The 17548-nt window shown below is 41.8% G+C and overlaps 1 protein-coding gene across 1 annotated transcript in view; it reads right to left on the bottom strand.

The window, feature by feature from the left end:
* LOC103607149 (piezo-type mechanosensitive ion channel component 2-like) overlaps positions 1-17548 on the bottom strand; it is a 64521-nt gene that overhangs the window by 40242 nt on the left and 6731 nt on the right. The window contains exons 4-9 of the mRNA XM_008591685.1: positions 14239-14405; positions 13420-13586; positions 7811-7978; positions 5353-5691; positions 3305-3689; positions 165-347 (exon numbers count right to left, since the gene is read on the bottom strand). Of these exons, the coding sequence (XP_008589907.1) occupies positions 165-347; positions 3305-3689; positions 5353-5691; positions 7811-7978; positions 13420-13586; positions 14239-14405 (1409 nt within the window). The remainder of the gene's footprint in view (positions 1-164; positions 348-3304; positions 3690-5352; positions 5692-7810; positions 7979-13419; positions 13587-14238; positions 14406-17548) is intronic.

Genomic DNA, 17548 nt, shown 5'->3' with positions numbered 1-17548 from the left:
CCACTAAATGAACATAACCTTTTTTCCTTTTTCTTTCAAAAAAGAGCATACAAGTAGAGGCCACCCACTCAGCCTCCTCACCAATCCTAATGTTCCAGTTCTCCAGGAATGTTACAGGGGCTGCCATCCCCAACACCATCTGATTCACAGTTAACGTGCAGTACCTTCAAAATTGATCGATGAAAGAACAGAGCCAGCAGTTGAATGAGATCGTAAAGAACATAACCTTCCTTCTTTTCCACTCCTATGATGTTTGGCGGGTGGTAAGGCTTATCTTTGTTTAGCTCCACGTTCTTATTCCAGGGAAAGAACCCAAACTGGAAGAAATACTTGACGACAATTGTCACCTACGCATGGAGGACAGAAATTTAAAAAATTACTCCACCTTTTAGAAATAGTGAGAAATAGTGACCTAAAAATGAAGAAAACAAATACATTTCACAGTCTGATGGCAGGAATGCACACGATTATGTGGAATAGCAACATTATCATTCTCACAGGCCATTGACTTTAGGACAAGAGCAAAATCTTACGTCGCAAGTGTCCTCAACTGTACTCAAAGCAAGGCCAGTTGGATTACTCTCGTCACTACTTAAATGACTAGTCATTTCCTCTACTTTTTAGTCATTGGCTTTTGTACTGATTTAATGAGACATTTATATAATTATTCAGCTAATACAATATGGAAATTAGGACAAACATTAACAGAAACATTTATATCTTTATATTTTATGTATTGCTTTAATTTGTAGTCTTTATAAGCACATTATGTGATTTTGACCTATACAATTTTCTCTTTCCTCTATCATATCTGTTTGACACATTAGTCTTAAGCCACTGAAAAACAGAAACGACTATGTTTTCCTATTTATTTTTGTATTCTCATGCCCAGCGTAGTTCTGTTTTTGTCGCACAGTCCAAATTGTAGAGTAAATTCACATCAACTTAATTTCTCACTTAGTTCACTCCTCAATGTGACAGAGAAAATGGAGAACCCCATTTTAACCGGGAACATTTTATTTTATGGTGAAAGCTATTTCAGTAGCTCTTGTTCCCTTTCCCACATTCTTGGTGTCAGCCTCTTACTCACTCCTNATAAGGTTAAAATAAGAGAAGGAAAGTAAGGGTGTGTCAATAGGTACATTAATACACAAAATGTAGGCTGTGCAATAATTTCTGTTTACTAGAGTTGAATGGCCTGTTTACAGGCTTAGTTTATAATTCAGTGTGTGAGAAGAAAAAATCCACATAGTTGCTCAGGAGAAGGCCAAGAGTTCCTGAACGTGAGATACAGTCATCCTGTATAAAGGGCTTCCTGGAGCAGGCAACCAATGGCTTCTCAACATGAAGCTTAAGGAAGCAGCTCTGGGCTTCACTGGACCATTTAATACAAGGGTACTTNCTTTGTTTAGCTCCACGTTCTTATTCCAGGGAAAGAACCCAAACTGGAAGAAATACTTGACAACAATTGTCACCTACATGGAGGGGAGAAATTTAAAAAATTACTCCACCTTTTAGAAATTGTTATATATAAGAAATAGTGACCTAAAAATTAAGAAAACAAATTCATTTCACAGTTTGATGGCAGGAATGCACACGGTTATGTGGAATAGCAACATTACCATTCTCACAGGCCATTGACTTTAGGACAAGAGCAATATCTTACGTCGCAAGTGTCCTCAACTGTACTCAAAGCAAGGCCAGTCGCATTACTCTCGTCACTACTTAAATGACTTGTCATTTCCCCTACTTTTTAGTCGTTGGCTTTTGTACTGATTTAATGAGACGTTTATATAATTATTCAGCTAATACAATATGGAAATTAGGACAAACATTAACAGAAACATTTATATCTTTATATTTTATGTATTGCTTTAATTTGTAGTCTTTACAAGTACATTATGTGATTTTGACCTATACAATTTTCTCTTTCCTCTATCATATCTGTTTGACACATTAGTCTTAAGCCACTGAAAAACAGAAATGACTATGTTTTCCTATTTATTTTTGTATTCTCATGCTCAGCATAGTTCTGTTTTTGTTGCACAGTCCAAATTGTAGAGTAAATTAACATCAACTTAATTTCTCACTTAGTTCACTCCTCAATGTGACAGAGAAAATGGAGAACCCCATTTAACCAGGAACATTTTATTTTGTGGTGAAAACTATTTCAGTAGCTCTTGTTCCCTTTCCCACATTCTTGGTGTCAGCCTCTTACTCACTCCTGGGTCAGAAATGGGATCTGATGGACCCACTCACACGGAGGTGTTAGACAATGGAATCCATTCCCTAAATGAAATCATCTCTGTCTTGGAGTGATGTTATGGAAGTAATGTTTAAGAGTAATTATTTTGGACAGGCCGATTAACAGATATATATTTGGCTTTACATCCTTTATTTTCATTATGGAAGATACATGCTATCGATACTTTAAACCGAATACTCGAGATGCTTAATTATATAACTTTGTTTTAATTTTACCGTTGAATTACTTCTAAATCTACAAAATTTCTAGGCTCTAACTGTACATATATCATGAGTGCTGTTAAAGTGAAAACTTTTCCTTATGAGTCAGGGAAGGAAAGCAACCTCTTTCACAAACCTAACCACACAAAGCTCATGGCAGCCCAAGACACTGGATCTACTGAGCTTCCTTTTCCTCCCACTCTTATGGTTTTCATGAAAATGTCTGATCTTCTCTATATTAACACAGCAGGGTAGAAAGGCAGTTCCATATGTTTGGACAGACTGCTCCTCACCTGGGATGAAAACAGGCTGGCAATTCACCCTTTCTGTCATTTGTATTTGTAAGTGGGTGTTCACATAATTTTGTGTTTGTGATATATAAAAATAGGCTTTTAGGTTTAAAAATGGAAAATATGTATGCGGCATCAAACTGTATTCAATGTGCTTTATTGTATCGTTGAATTCTGTGTCCGTTTGCTGAACACTGATGCCAGGCACTACGCTTGACTCTGCATAAGACTATTACTCTCTTAGTGGTTAATACTGTAGGTCAGACAGTCAGGTGTCAAAAGCCTCCCCACCACTCTCCAGCTGGGTACCTTTGGGCTAATTATTTAATCTCAGTGAATCTGTTTCCTTAATCTGTTAAATGGGAATGATCCTAGCACCTAGCTTGTGTGAGGTGTGAAGTGTGAAAGGGTGCACAAAATTGCAATGTTGGTGGCAATCTTTTGCAAATCTGAGAATGCCCGTGGAACCGACTGTTCTGTGTGAAACCGCTGGGAGTCAGGACAGGCCCATCTAGAGAGAGGGTGCAGGGACAGAGGTGGAGGCCTACCTCCGTGTAGACAATGGCCATCATCCAGAACCGCCGGCTGGGCCTGGGGACGGATAGCATGGCCCAGAGGAAGATGAGGACGGGCAGCAGGAGCGTGATCATGGAGGCAGAGACCATGTGGTTGAGGATAATCACGAAGTAGCACACCATCTCGGAGCGGGCCACCAGCGTGTTGTACATGGCATAGAACAGCAGCAGGAAGCGTGGCTGGCCCACGTAGAACTTCTCTGACTCTTCCAGCTCGTCGTCATGGAACATCCTTTTAACGCAAGCCACACAAGAACACATTTGTCCTGTTTCTCCAAATGACCGACTTTCATTTAGCACGCCCCCTTCCTGCTGCGCCCCCGCCCCCACATCCCAGCTTCCTTTGTCCCCAGATTTCCTTTGGAGACAACCTAACATATCAGACTCTGTTATAGGAAGACGTGTCAACACGTTTGGGTAATTCATCTCCGAAGTGCTGAGGTTCACTCTGCACTTTCAGTGCCAGCGGTGCTGACACGGGTCGCTCGCTCTCCACGTCTAGGCGGGCCTTTCCGTGTGTGCCCNTATTTGGCTTTACATCCTTTATTTTCATTATGGAAGATACATGCTATCGATACTTTAAACCGAATACTCGAGATGCTTAATTATATAACTTTGTTTTAATTTTACCGTTGAATTACTTCTAAATCTACAAAATTTCTAGGCTCTAACTGTACATATATCATGAGTGCTGTTAAAGTGAAAACTTTTCCTTATGAGTCAGGGAAGGAAAGCAACCTCTTTCACAAACCTAACCACACAAAGCTCATGGCAGCCCAAGACACTGGATCTACTGAGCTTCCTTTTCCTCCCACTCTTATGGTTTTCATGAAAATGTCTGATCTTCTCTATATTAACACAGCAGGGTAGAAAGGCAGTTCCATATGTTTGGACAGACTGCTCCTCACCTGGGATGAAAACAGGCTGGCAATTCACCCTTTCTGTCATTTGTATTTGTAAGTGGGTGTTCACATAATTTTGTGTTTGTGATATATAAAAATAGGCTTTTAGGTTTAAAAATGGAAAATATGTATGCGGCATCAAACTGTATTCAATGTGCTTTATTGTATCGTTGAATTCTGTGTCCGTTTGCTGAACACTGATGCCAGGCACTACGCTTGACTCTGCATAAGACTATTACTCTCTTAGTGGTTAATACTGTAGGTCAGACAGTCAGGTGTCAAAAGCCTCCCCACCACTCTCCAGCTGGGTACCTTTGGGCTAATTATTTAATCTAAATACTCGAGATGCTTAATTATATAACTTTGTTTTAATTTTACCGTTGAATTACTTCTAAATCTACAAAATTCTAGGCTCTAACTGTACATATATCATGAGTGCTGTTAAAGTGAAAACTTTTCCTTATGAGTCAGGGAAGGAAACCAACCTCCTTCACAAACCTAACCACACAAAGCACATGGCAGCCCAAGACACTGGATCTACTGAGCTTCCTTTTCCTCCCACTCTTATGGTTTTCATGAAAATGTCTGATCTTCTCTATATTAACACAGCAGGGTAGAAAGGCAGTTCCAAATGACTGGACAGACTGCTCCTCACCTAGGATGAAAACAGGCTGGCAATTCACCCTTTCTGTCATTTGTATTTGTAAGTGGGTGTTCATATAATTTTGTGTTGTGATATATAAAAATTGGCTTTTAGGTTTAAAAATGGAAAATATGTATGCAGCATCAAACTGTATTCAAAGTGCTTTATTGTATCACTGAATTCTGTGTCCGTTTGCTGAACACTGATGCCAGGCACTACGCTTGACTCTGCAAAAGACTATTACTCTCTTAGTGGTTAATACTGTAGGTCAGACAGCCAGGTGTCAAAAGCCTCCCCACCACTCTCCAGCTGGGTACCTTTGGGCTAATTATTTAATCTCAGTGAATCTGTTTCCTTAATCTGTTAAATGGGAATGATCCTAGCACCTAGCTTGTGTGAGGTGTGAAGTGTGAAAGGGTGCACAAAATTGCAATGTTGGTGGCAATCTTTTGCAAATCTGAGAATGCCGGTCAAACCGACTGTTCTGTGTGAAACCGCTGGGAGTCAGGACAGGCCCATCTAGAGAGAGGGTGCAGGGACAGAGGTGGAGGCCTACCTCCGTGTAGACAATGGCCATCATCCAGAACCGCCGGCTGGGCCTGGGGACGGATAGCATGGCCCAGAGGAAGATGAGGACGGGCAGCAGGAGCGTGATCATGGAGGCAGAGACCATGTGGTTGAGGATAATCACGAAGTAGCACACCATCTCGGAGCGGGCCACCAGCGTGTTGTACATGGCATAGAACAGCAGCAGGAAGCGTGGCTGGCCCACGTAGAACTTCTCTGACTCTTCCAGCTCGTCGTCATGGAACATCCTTTTAACGCACCGAGCGCAGAGGCCTGCTCCGAGTTCCAGGGCTCCTTTCCAGGTGAGGCACAGCTGCCACTCATCTCCGTAAGGGAGGGCGCACGCGGAAACGAGGCAGGCTTTGCCCTGTGCCCTCCTCTCCGCCTGCACAGTGGACCCGCCGCAGTACAAAAACTGCGCACTTTGTAGGAAATGCCACCTTCTCCCGCAGTTGTGCCCCCTCCCTGTTTCCTCATCCTTTGCCTTTTTCTTACCGGTGCGGTGCGCATCACGTGCGAGTGGACTTCCGCCACCCCAGCCCCGTGTGCCAGTGAGTGCCCCGCGCCTCGGGAGCCCTTCTCCGGGTGGCTGCTCGGTCCCCAGGACCCCTGCCCTCGCCCCCACCAGCGACTTAATCTCGGTTCCTTCTGCCAGCTCCTGCCCTAGGGCTCATTTTCCATGAGCTTCTCTCCTCTCACCACCACTCCTACTTTTGGCATGCCCTCCTTTCCTCCTGTCTCCACCCTCTCCTCCTTTTATTCCTTGTCTTCCAACCCTCAAGCACAGCAGCCACACCAGTGTGAGCTGCCGTGCCACTTATCCTCGTCTACCCAGACGCGTCCAACTCCCAAAGAGGAGGGGGCAAAATTATCTAGATATGTGGAATCTGGTGGATGTAGGATTATAATGTGTTAGGCTGTGAAACAGGTACTGTTATCTGAATGGCATATGTGAGCGGCTGGGTTCCCTAAGCACTGAGATTCTCAAATGCAGAGACTCTTCCCATTTTTCTTGTCACAGATACCAGTGTAGACGTGTCAGTGACTGACTGAATGAATGAGCCTGGGCAGACCCCTTCATGGTATCCCGTGACTGAAGAACTGAAGAACCAGATTTGCACGGACCCTCGATGCCTGCTCAGGTGTGTCACATCCCCAGGTGTGCACACCTAAGTGTGTACACCATACGGAAGGCTCTTGGAATGCCAGGTCAGACCAGAGTTTTGCTAAGACTTACCTCATTAGATACAGCCTCCTAGGAAGGTCATAAAATTGACACCCTCCAACCCCCCTCACCCCACCCAGGGAATTTCCAGATCGCTGGAGCCAACCAACCTGTTCTAACTTCCAGTACGACTGTAACCAATTATAAGTATGCTCCCTAGGGTTTGGGATCCCATGTGGCCCAAGGGGCCGAGGGTACCTTCAGGACTCAACAGAGTGGAATGGCACAGCAAGCCTGTGCCTGCCAGAGGACATCTCAAATGGCCAGGGCATTCGCAGCCATGCCCGGCCCCAGCACACTGCAGCACTGTAAGAAGACAGAGCTGGAGCAGAGACAGGATAATGCCCCTCTGATATGACACCAGGAGGAGTCAAAATGAAATTCATTTTGGATTGGGTCATTTTCATGTCAGGATAAACACAATGTAGGCGAGACACCTGCCAACCATTCTAAAGCAATTCAGAGAGAGTTTTTGGATTGTATGCAAATAATCATTTCTAAACGATTATTGTTTTATGGTTGGACTTAATGAGGAAATTTAAGCCCAAATAATTTTTTCCAAACAAAATAAGTTACAGTCTACAAAGATGATGTATTCTACTGCATAATAATGTTCTTTTCAAAAGCCAGTGGTGAACTATATTGACTTTTATGTCAGTTATGCACATAAAATGTGGACAGATTTATTCTGTGTCAACTAAAATGACTACATATGGCAGATTTTCAATTTTTTCCCTACTGCATGTATCTTATGATGAAATCATGAGGAAAGGTTTTCTGTCATTCCTAACAAAACTCCCCCTTTGAGGGCTGCCTATAAAACCTCTAAATTATGGAGGAAACATGCTTATGTCTGAAAAGGGAACATGTGAAATACTTAAAAAATGGAGGACAATGTTTATACTAAAGATTTTTAAAGAAACTCTTAATAGACAAAAACTAAGGAGTGGTTAGTTTAATACAGTGCTGTCCTGGAAACAATTAAGTCTCGGAAAGGGTGGTGTGGTTATGCTTTTGTTAGTCATGCAAATTCTTAAAATAAAAATGAAAAAAAAATAACATACATAACCAGAACTTATATTTGCAATGACATAGGGGAAAGGTGACAAAATTACGGAATGAAGCATGCACAAGTTAAGCACCTTGATGCTAAACTGCCACTGTCAGCTGATGAGGAGGACACATCCATGCTGAGCATTTTACGGAGCCTAGGCCGAGCGCGCTCACTTGTTTTAGGAACAGTTTCTGGTCCATCTAAATCATCAAGGGTAGACTGCCTTGAGAACAGCATGGTTGCTTCAGTGTAGCAGCTAGCAGCGCAAACAGTTACAGAAACACAGTGTTAAACACAGTGGAACATCAGTTCACACACCAACACACAGCCATGCAGCAGACCACACACATCACCAACACCGCTCACAACGAGGACCACCACAACGGGGCTCTGGGGCAGGGAAGGACCTGTTTGGCAGGACAGTGAAACACAAGAGGACTGGAGCTTTAAAAATGGCTAGTGATAAATTATGAAATGGCACTCTCTGAGTGGGACAGGGAAATAGAATAATGACAAGTCACAATATTTCTCTCACAGAGAAGAATTTATAATAATAACTTTGTAACAGAGATTTTTCTTTAATTAAAAAAATTGCTTTGTTTGGAATCATAATCCTGAGTTCGTTGAAAGACTTTATTAACCGAATTGCTGAAGTAGAAATAACAACTGCTCATGTAAAATGTATATAAAAGATTTCATTTTTTTTTTTAAAACAGTCTCCAAAATGAGAGAGTGAAGCTCAGGAATAACACAACAAGCTGAATTTTCCACCCCATATTCTGAGTGATAGTCAGTTAAGCCAAACTAGATGCCTTGCATGTAGGAGAGATGCTGGTTTGATATGCAACTGGATATCAACCAACATCAAAAAAAAAAAAAAATGCAACGAAGAAAATAACAAAGGAATTCTAGCAATGCCAGTTCATTTTGTCTGTTAACTTTTCTCTTTGCCTAATTTTTATGCCGGATCATGTTTTAGGTCTTGGTGGATACCATTAGGGAGAGAACCCATTGGCTAAAATCCTCATCTCCTGGTGCCCAGTGGAGCAACCACTGGTGCGGGAAGGATGGTAGAGTCAGGACTGAGATGCCATTGGGTGACAATACCCCACAGGGCACAGGGCAACCTTGTAGGTGAAATGCTGCAATGATAAGCACCCCTTCATATCTGGGATGCTCTTCAGCATGGAACTAATGTCACCTGCACAAGTCAAGCTAATGTGTTTTCTTTCTTTTTTTTTTTTTTCTTTTTGTCTTTTTTTACTGACCGGTAATGGGATCGCAACCCTCGGTGTTGCACCCCACTGCACTCAGCCCTTGAGCGGGAACCGGTCTCCACATGGGATCCGAACCCTCCACGGGAGCGCCGCTGCGCTCCCAAGCGGTGCACTCTCCAGTGCACCACTGGGCCAGCCCAAGCTAATGTGTTTTCTGGGAAGGTAGATGATACCTGATTTCATAGAGCAACCATGAAAAATAAGTTTTGCATTTTACATCTGGATTTGAAGGAAATCGTGACTATTCCTGTAAGTCAAAGGCAATACAAATTCCTTTGTTAGCTTCCCACCCCGCCCCTGACATGGGTGGCAGGACTCAAGGGCGTGTGTCCTCCCTGGTGGATGGAGACTCGTGCCCGCCAGACCCTTCCCAATGTCCCAGGTGTCTGAGCGTGAGCTTTCCCACTTGGCATCCCTGCAGGAGAGGTCACTGCCTTTCTGGCAACCAGCATGGCTTCCTGGACACTCTAGTGTAAACAAATTATTGTTTGGAAATTAGAACATTTCTAAAGTAGAGAAACTAGAAATGTGGCTTAGCCGTTAAGAAAAGGGCAAGTGTATGAACTCCTTTCTTTACTCACAACAAAAGGGTCCCTATTGTGTCTCCCCTTTCTCTAAATTAAAAACAAAATAAAAATACATTAAAAACTAATTTTAAAAGTTCTGGTTTTCTAGTAAATTTATTTATTGATGGACCATTTTATAATTTGGGGGATATTTTGAGTCTTTGTTCAAAAGCAATCAATGAATTGAAATATCTCCTATCTCACAATTTTTGATCATGGATATGGTTTTATATTTGTAATCTGTGGTCAGACTTAAAGGCAGACCCCTAATTAAAGGCAGACTTACTTGATTTTATTTTTTATTTATTTATTTATTTATTTTTTGTCTTTTGTCTTTTTTCCGTGTCCGGCAACGGATCGCAACCCTCAGTGTTGCCCCCGTACCAGACCGGGGACCGGCAACGGGATCGCAACCCTCGGTGCTGCTCCCGCGCCTCGCTCAGCCAGTGAGAGGGAACCGGTCTGTATGTGGGATCCGAACCCTCGGGCGGGAGCGCCGCCATGCTTCCCAAGCGGCGCACTATCCAGTGCGCCACCGGGCCGGCCCTACTTGATTTTATTTTAACCAGCCTTTTCTTCTTCTATTCCCCTCGTAAGTTGTGATTTATAATAGTTAATTTCTTAATTGGACATACTGTCATTTTTAGGCAGTTAAAAGTCACTAACATAGGAATCATGTATGTTTATAGAAAACTTGTTTTCAATTCACTTTCTTTTTTTTTAAAAAAGATGACCAGTAAGGGGATCTTAACCCTTGACTTGGTGTTGTCAGCACCACGCTCACCCAGTGAGCAAACCAGCCATCCCTATATGGGATCTGAACCCGGGGCCTTGGTGTTATCAGCACCACACTCTCCCGAGTGAGCCACAGGCCGGCCCTCAATTCACTTTCTAATATTCTCTTTGATTCTGAGTTTTGTTCTGCAGTAGCTATTCTCAAGCAAGGCTCATATATAATATTCAGGAAGCCTGTGGAAGCTTGAAATGCTTTGAAAACTTTATGTATATGTGTGTTTTCCCCTTTTGGGAGGTAGTATATAGCTTCATGAAATTTCAAAAGAGGTTCACGTTACTAATCACTGTTAGCATCTTCACAAATTAATAAGGACAGCCTATTCCACCCACGGCCCTTTTCACTTGTCAAGCTTAGAAATTCAGGTAACAACAACAAAAATCTCTGTATTATAAAACAAGGCAAGAAGAGAGGTAAAAAAAGAAAAGGCACGTGGAAAAGATATTGTAAATTACATTATGGGGCAGCGTATTTTCTTGAAGAAAAGATGCAAAAGTATGATAATTGAATTGTGTACTATGTATATGATTGTATTCTTCATTACGTGGGAAGAAATAATCCCAGCTGAATATGAACATGACTTTCAGTTAAGTAAACCAGAGCTGTCTGAAGCCTTTTATTTTGGAATTAGAAATAAGGAAAACATAGGTTGGATCAGACCCAGCCCGTTTTCAATATGTGCAGAACCAGAGCAGCACTGTCCAAAGCTGAGGGCATGGGGCATCTGTAAATGGTATGCAAAAATAAACCAATAGAGGAATGAAAGGACCTGCATTTGGAAAATGTACATCTAGGGAATCTCAGCCTTTTTTTTTTTTTTAAATCATCCTACCATTCCCTTGTTTTTTGAAAAATTGTTATGTAGTCATGAATAGGTTCTAAAATGGGTGGATTTGGAGAGTTTTAGATTCCCCAATTCCCCTTCCTTCACCCCTGTAGCTAGGAATCAGCATTGGTCAGCAGCTCAAGTATCCACAACATTCAGACAAGCCTTGCATCCCCCCTGCCCTGTGCACACACCTGTACACTTGTGCACACCTGCCTGTGTGGTCTCCACGTGTTATTAAGGGAAGAGCAACCATGAGATACTTGGAATATATGAGCTTAGGAAGAATGGGGGTAAAAAAGGGTTTTAAGTTTTAGCATTAAAATGAATTAAAGAGAGAACAATTCAGTTTAAATGCATTGATCTATAGATATAGAGAGAATTACTACAAGAACAAATTTAAGAAGGTTGGCAGCTTCCAAATAGGACAGTGATTATGGTTTGCAAAAAATAGAAAATAAACTACAAAATAAACAATGATTTTTTTGTCTTAACAGAGTCTGTCAAAGGAGAAATTTTGTCTGTACAAATATTACATTTAAATCAATACATGCATGAATATATATTTAAAAAAATAAAAATGAGATAGCATACATACTATTTTAAAATTTAAGTTTTCATTAATATATATATTAGTGAATATATAATATAATACAATATACTAATAGATATATAAGTGAAAACTTAAGTAAACATATATGTAGAACAAATATCTTCCTATATCAATAAATATGATCTGTATAAATAATAACTTTTGGGTAGCAAAAAACAGGAACAATTAGAGAAGCTCAAATACAGCAATTCAGCAATAGTTAAAAACAGCACTTCAAAGCAAAACATTTTTTTTTACCCACCTCTTCCCTCTCAGGTTATCTATTCAATTTCCAGTTATCTATTTTGGGTTTGCTATGGATAAAATGGTCTTAGTTCCTTCCCCTATTTTGCCTGGAAATATATTCAGTATTTGTGAAAGACAAATACGTCGCCAGGCCATTTGTGCCTTGCTCAGCCTACGAAGTGTGACTTCTGCACCAGCAGGCAGAAGACAGCCCGTCTCTGCTGTCCTCTCTCGCCACAGCAGGCTTTGCAGGAGGCAATGGCCTTATCTCAGAGATTCTTCCCAGACTCAAACCACTTAGGGGACTACTCTTCTCTTCATGTGTCTCTCCCAGAATTGAGCCCAGGGCCTAGCATAGAGTAGGTGCTTTTAAACATGTTTAATGAACACAATAAATAAACACATGAATGTCCTCGGTGATGCAATTCATCACCTGTGAAGATGGTTACAAGGTATATTTCATTCAGTCCCTCTAATCATCCCAAGCAATGCAATTTTTCCTCCTAAGACAGGAGCTTCTGTTTGAACTCAGAAGCTAGCTCTGCACAACTGACAGCAGCTGTCTAGAACACTGGGACGCAAAGAATTCTGAGGAATTCCGGAAGAGGCATGAGTCACCCTGGGTGCGGGAAGAGGCAGTGAGAGGCAGCACACCGCAGCGGTCCAGAGCTTGGGTTCTGAGCTGAACCACATGACTCTGGATCCTGGCTCTGCTTTGATATACTTCCTAGCTGTGTGACTTTGGGTACGTTTCTTAACCTCTTTGTGACTGAACTTTGTAAAATAGGGATGAGGATAGCATGCACCTCATCACACAGTGCTTAGTGCTGGCTGGAGGTGAATGCTCAAGGCATGGCTGCTGGTACCTTGTGTCACCTGCAATCCTGCTGTGAAACAATGCACATGACTCCAAACTTCAGAGAAGTTGGAAGCTAACAGACTTGTCTGTGGAATTTTTATTATGCATCTTAAAGCAACAATTCTGAAAGGAAAAATCAAGGATAGTGACAGAAGGCAGAAGACCCTCGTCCAGAAGATACTCTGTGGAGCAGCTATTTTGAAGGCACTAAAGACACAGTCCTCGACATGAACAGTAGTTTTGGGATTGAGAAGTATCATTCCTAACTTGCCTCCAGCTTGGAAATCTCCATACTGTGCCTGTGAGTGGCGTGGGTATTTCTAATAGATGATTATTGAGGTCTGCATTTATCTGGTTCAGTCTAGACAGGGACAACATTCCCTTTCCTTTGCTGTACACACAGAGATCGCCTGCAGAGGGCGGGGTTCCATGCAGGTTTTGATTAACTTTCACCTCATACATTCATTTCTCATATTGGATGATGTCCACCTCAGGTACCTTTGCCAAAAGCAAACCCCCTGTTTAGAAAGTGCAATACCTGGAGATACTGTCATGTGAATCTAAGCTATCCATCCTGTGGGCTGTCTGTGCACCTGAGGCAGCTTCGGGATGCTCGTCAATTGTGTCCAGTCCCGACTCTCTGGAGAGGCTCATGATGTGGTTCTGGTAGTACATGTGGATGCTCTCCCGAGTCGGAACATTGCCCTGCAGAGAAGGAGACATGCCACGGTTCTTATGGAAGCATGTGCCTTTATGGCCACTGGCATTTCTCAGTACAGACACCTCTCAGCCCTCATGCCGATCCAGAATAAGGATGAAACCATGCTAGTAGAGTTGGGGATTGGTGCCAACTTCTTTAATCCATGGTACCCAATATTACCAGGTAATTCCAAACATGAAATCCCTTCTTATATATAGACAATTTTGCTAAGTCATAGCAACTTTTCCAGAAATGAACTATTATTTTTAAATACAATCTACACACCGTATGACTATATTCTGTTGCTCTGCATATTTTCTAATTTTTCCTATGAGAAATTTCAGGTCAAACTTCCCAGACTAAAACTATAATCATTCACAGAACAGGGCAGAATCTGTATATCCACAAAGTCTGGTGAGGGGAAAGGATAGAAAGAATAAACGAGCCATTATCCCAGGACTCTGTGTGTGTGTAGTGGTTTGATTATTTTAATTCTGTGCAGGGAATAGATTTAAACATGCAGAAAAGCAAAGGGGTTATGCAACGACTGCCTGGAGAGAAAGGATTTTGTCTTCTCCTACTTGTAGTTGTAGATATTGACTTTTTAAGTCTTTCTAATGTAGGGAGAAACAACAAGCATTATACCAGCAGTGTTACCTTCTTAATTTCCCTGGTCAGCATGCATCTTTCAATTCTTAGAACTGTAGATATATCAATATGCTCCCTTGAAATGGAGTTAAGCCATGTGGTGAAACTATCCACTGTTGCCAGAAACAGGACCCAGGTAAATTTCAAAATATTAAATATCCTCTTGATGATATTATCTAGGAGGAAGAAAAACAATAAGATTTCAAAGGAACAAAATACCACTGACAGTTTTGCTGTCATTTTTTCACAGTGATATTTTACCCAAGCCAGCCCTGGTTTTTGCCATGTCCCTCATAAGGAGTGGGGCACAGGGACTCACGTGACGCATGGAGGACTGTGTACCAGAAGCCGTCTACAGGCTTTCTACACGTGCAGTGGCAGAACCAAAACCAAACCAGGATAGAACTTGTAATCTAGCCAAAATATCCATCAGAATGGGTCCATATAATAGGGTTGACTAAAAGTAGAGATTATATTAAATAAGATATGTCTATTATTGACATAAGGATAGAAACAGTTTGTATCCAGCTAACTGGGTCCTTTAATGATTTTCCACTGTTTTTTTTTTCTTAAGTAAGAGTTGTTGTTGGAAACAATTCTGTTGATTCTGTAAGACTATGATGCTTCCCACTGCATTAGCATTTCACTTAAATCACCTTAAAGTTATTTTGTAAAGAGCTCAATACACAGACTAAGAGAATGTCTATTTATATACCTCTGAATTATCTTCATCAAACTTATTACTGAGCTGTGCTAACTACAAAATTCTGTACATGGAGGAAATCTTTCCCAATCAACAAAAGCTATTTTGATGTACTGCTATTCCTGATGTACTCGGGTGTGACTTGGGGAGGCCGGGAGAGCTGCTGCATGCTAGCTCAGCTCAGTGTCCTGCAGTGTCCCAGTGTTGACTCAGTGCAGCATATGCGCCTCTCGGAACCCTCAGTGAAGTAAACCTTGACCACTGAGAAAGGTCTGAGGAAGGTCCATAGCTGTGACCTCACTTTTTGGAATATTATCCAGCTTTTATCCTTTATTAAGAAGGAATCCTGTCATTTGCAACAACACAAATGAATGTAGAGAACATAATTTATGTTAAATGAAATAAACCAGATGCAGAAAGACAAATACTGTACGATCTCACTTATATGTGGAATCTAAAATAGTCAAACTCTGAAATAGTCAAATAGAAGCAGAGAGTGGAATGGTGGTTACCAGGGGTGGAGAGGGGAGGAAACGGGAGAAGTCAGTCAAAGGGCTGCAGCTATGCAGAATGAATCAGTCTAGATCCGATGCACAGACGAGGACTGTAGTGCACCACACTGTGTGGTATACTGGAGATTTGCTGGGAGAGTAGGCTTTAGGTGTTCTTACCACACACAGAAAAGGTAACTACGGAAGGTGATTGAGAGGTTAGTTTGCTTGACTGCAGTCATCATTTCACCATGTGCACATACATCAAAACAGCATGTTGCACACCTTAAATATGCACAATAAAAAAGAATTAAAATGAAAGAGGGAAGAGACTGTTTTACTGTCTGTCCTCCTCATTTGTGTAAGCCATGGTTTCTTAACTGGCATACAAGGGATCTTTCAAGACATGCCACCAAATTTTGATCAATGTGAATTTTTTTAATTTGTCATTTTTAAACTTTAGTTTTATTAACTATTTCAAGCATTGACTGCAGTAAATACCTAGTGAACATGATAATTAGTAATTGCTTTACTGTTTATTTAAAAAACCACAAAAAATCCCACTAACACCAACAAGAAAAACAACTTGTACCCCTAACCTTTCCCCCACTTCAAAAAAAAGAAGAAAAAGAAGGCCAGGTTCAAGTGTCATAGTCAGGTCTGGATGAATTTATGTTTAATGATTATAGTTTGGAATTGTTATAGTTAAAAGTCTTAATATAGCATATAGAAAAACGGGCAGAATCTACCGGCATAAGCCTTCATGAACTTGTGTGGGGTCAACTTGTTCCGTACAGGGCGTGACAATAAGTAATTCAGGCTTTGCAGACATACTGTCTTTGTGGCAACTACTCGACTCTGCTGATGGGGTGTGAGAGCAGCCACAGACAATGAATGAATGTCTGTGAATGAGCACGGCTGGGTTTCCAATAAAACCTTATTTACGGGCACTGAAATTTGAATGTCATAATTTTCATGTCATGAAATGCTCTTCTTTTGATTTTTTTCAGCCATTAAAAAATTTAAAAATCATCCTTAGCTCACAAGCCATATAAAAACAGGTGGCAGGTAGGCCTGGCCCCGCAGGCTGTCTGGCTTGCTGTCCCTGGTCTAGTGTGACCCAAGCGCTCACTTGTGCTCTCCACTCCACCCCTCTCTGCTTTAAAGAGCACAACGCAAAATAGAGTTTGGCTTGGTAAAGGGGAAAAAGTTATTTTGTGCTGGGTGGCCTAAGAGGAAGACAGAACTTCTCTTAGGTAACGGTTTGTTCTTTTTAAAAGGAGAAACATCGAAGGGAAGCTCAGCTGTGAATGGTGTGGCCTCTGGACAGAGCCAGGAAAACAGAAGAGTTAAACGGTTCTGCCCAATCAAGTAACAGGAATCCTGAAGTTGCCAGCTGGTACCTGGGGAAGGAAGCTGGTAATGTGGAACAGCAGATGGGAGAATGATCTAGTGAGAAGGGCCCCGAACCTCCCGGAGCAGGAATAGTGACGTCTGACGTTCTGTTTCCCGCCCATGCTGTCATTCCCTGATACCCCCACACCTCCATGAAACTCTGTCGCACCTAACAGTCTCACATGAGGTGTGTTTTAGGAAGTAAGGAAGAGAGAGAGCATCCTCTGCTGAGCAAAGCAGCACAGGAAGAGAAGAGCTGCTACCTGGAGCTAGACGGACATGGAGGCGCTGCTGCTGTGACAGCAGCAATTCTGCCAGGAGATGCCATCAACACCTCAATCCCTAACTCCCAACCACACCCTTTTAAAAAAGATCCTGGGCAAGGTATGTATGTATTCCCCACACTAGTTTGTATACAATCTCTAGCTGTAGAGATGCTAGCTGTGTAGACTTTATAAAAGGGAAGTTTAACCCCTGGAGGCTGAGGGACTTGGGGTTACAGACATTAATACACTTTAGCAGCTCCTTATACTTTTGACAACTTGTGTTTTCTTATATTCACAATCACTCCTCAGAAGTGGTGAAGATGAGCATTATCATTTCGTAGGTCTGCTGTGCTGAACCTGACAGAAAGCTGAAACTGCTGCATTGGGCACATGAACAACATGCACTTTATGAGTTTGAATGATCAAAAATCAACATGTGAAATTAGGATTTTAATTTTTTTTTT

The sequence above is a fragment of the Galeopterus variegatus genome, unplaced genomic scaffold (assembly GCF_000696425.1).
Source record: "Galeopterus variegatus unplaced genomic scaffold, G_variegatus-3.0.2 Scaffold7178, whole genome shotgun sequence".
Taxonomy (NCBI): Eukaryota; Metazoa; Chordata; class Mammalia; order Dermoptera; family Cynocephalidae; genus Galeopterus; species Galeopterus variegatus.
This window is presented reverse-complemented; position numbering and strand designations above follow the sequence as displayed.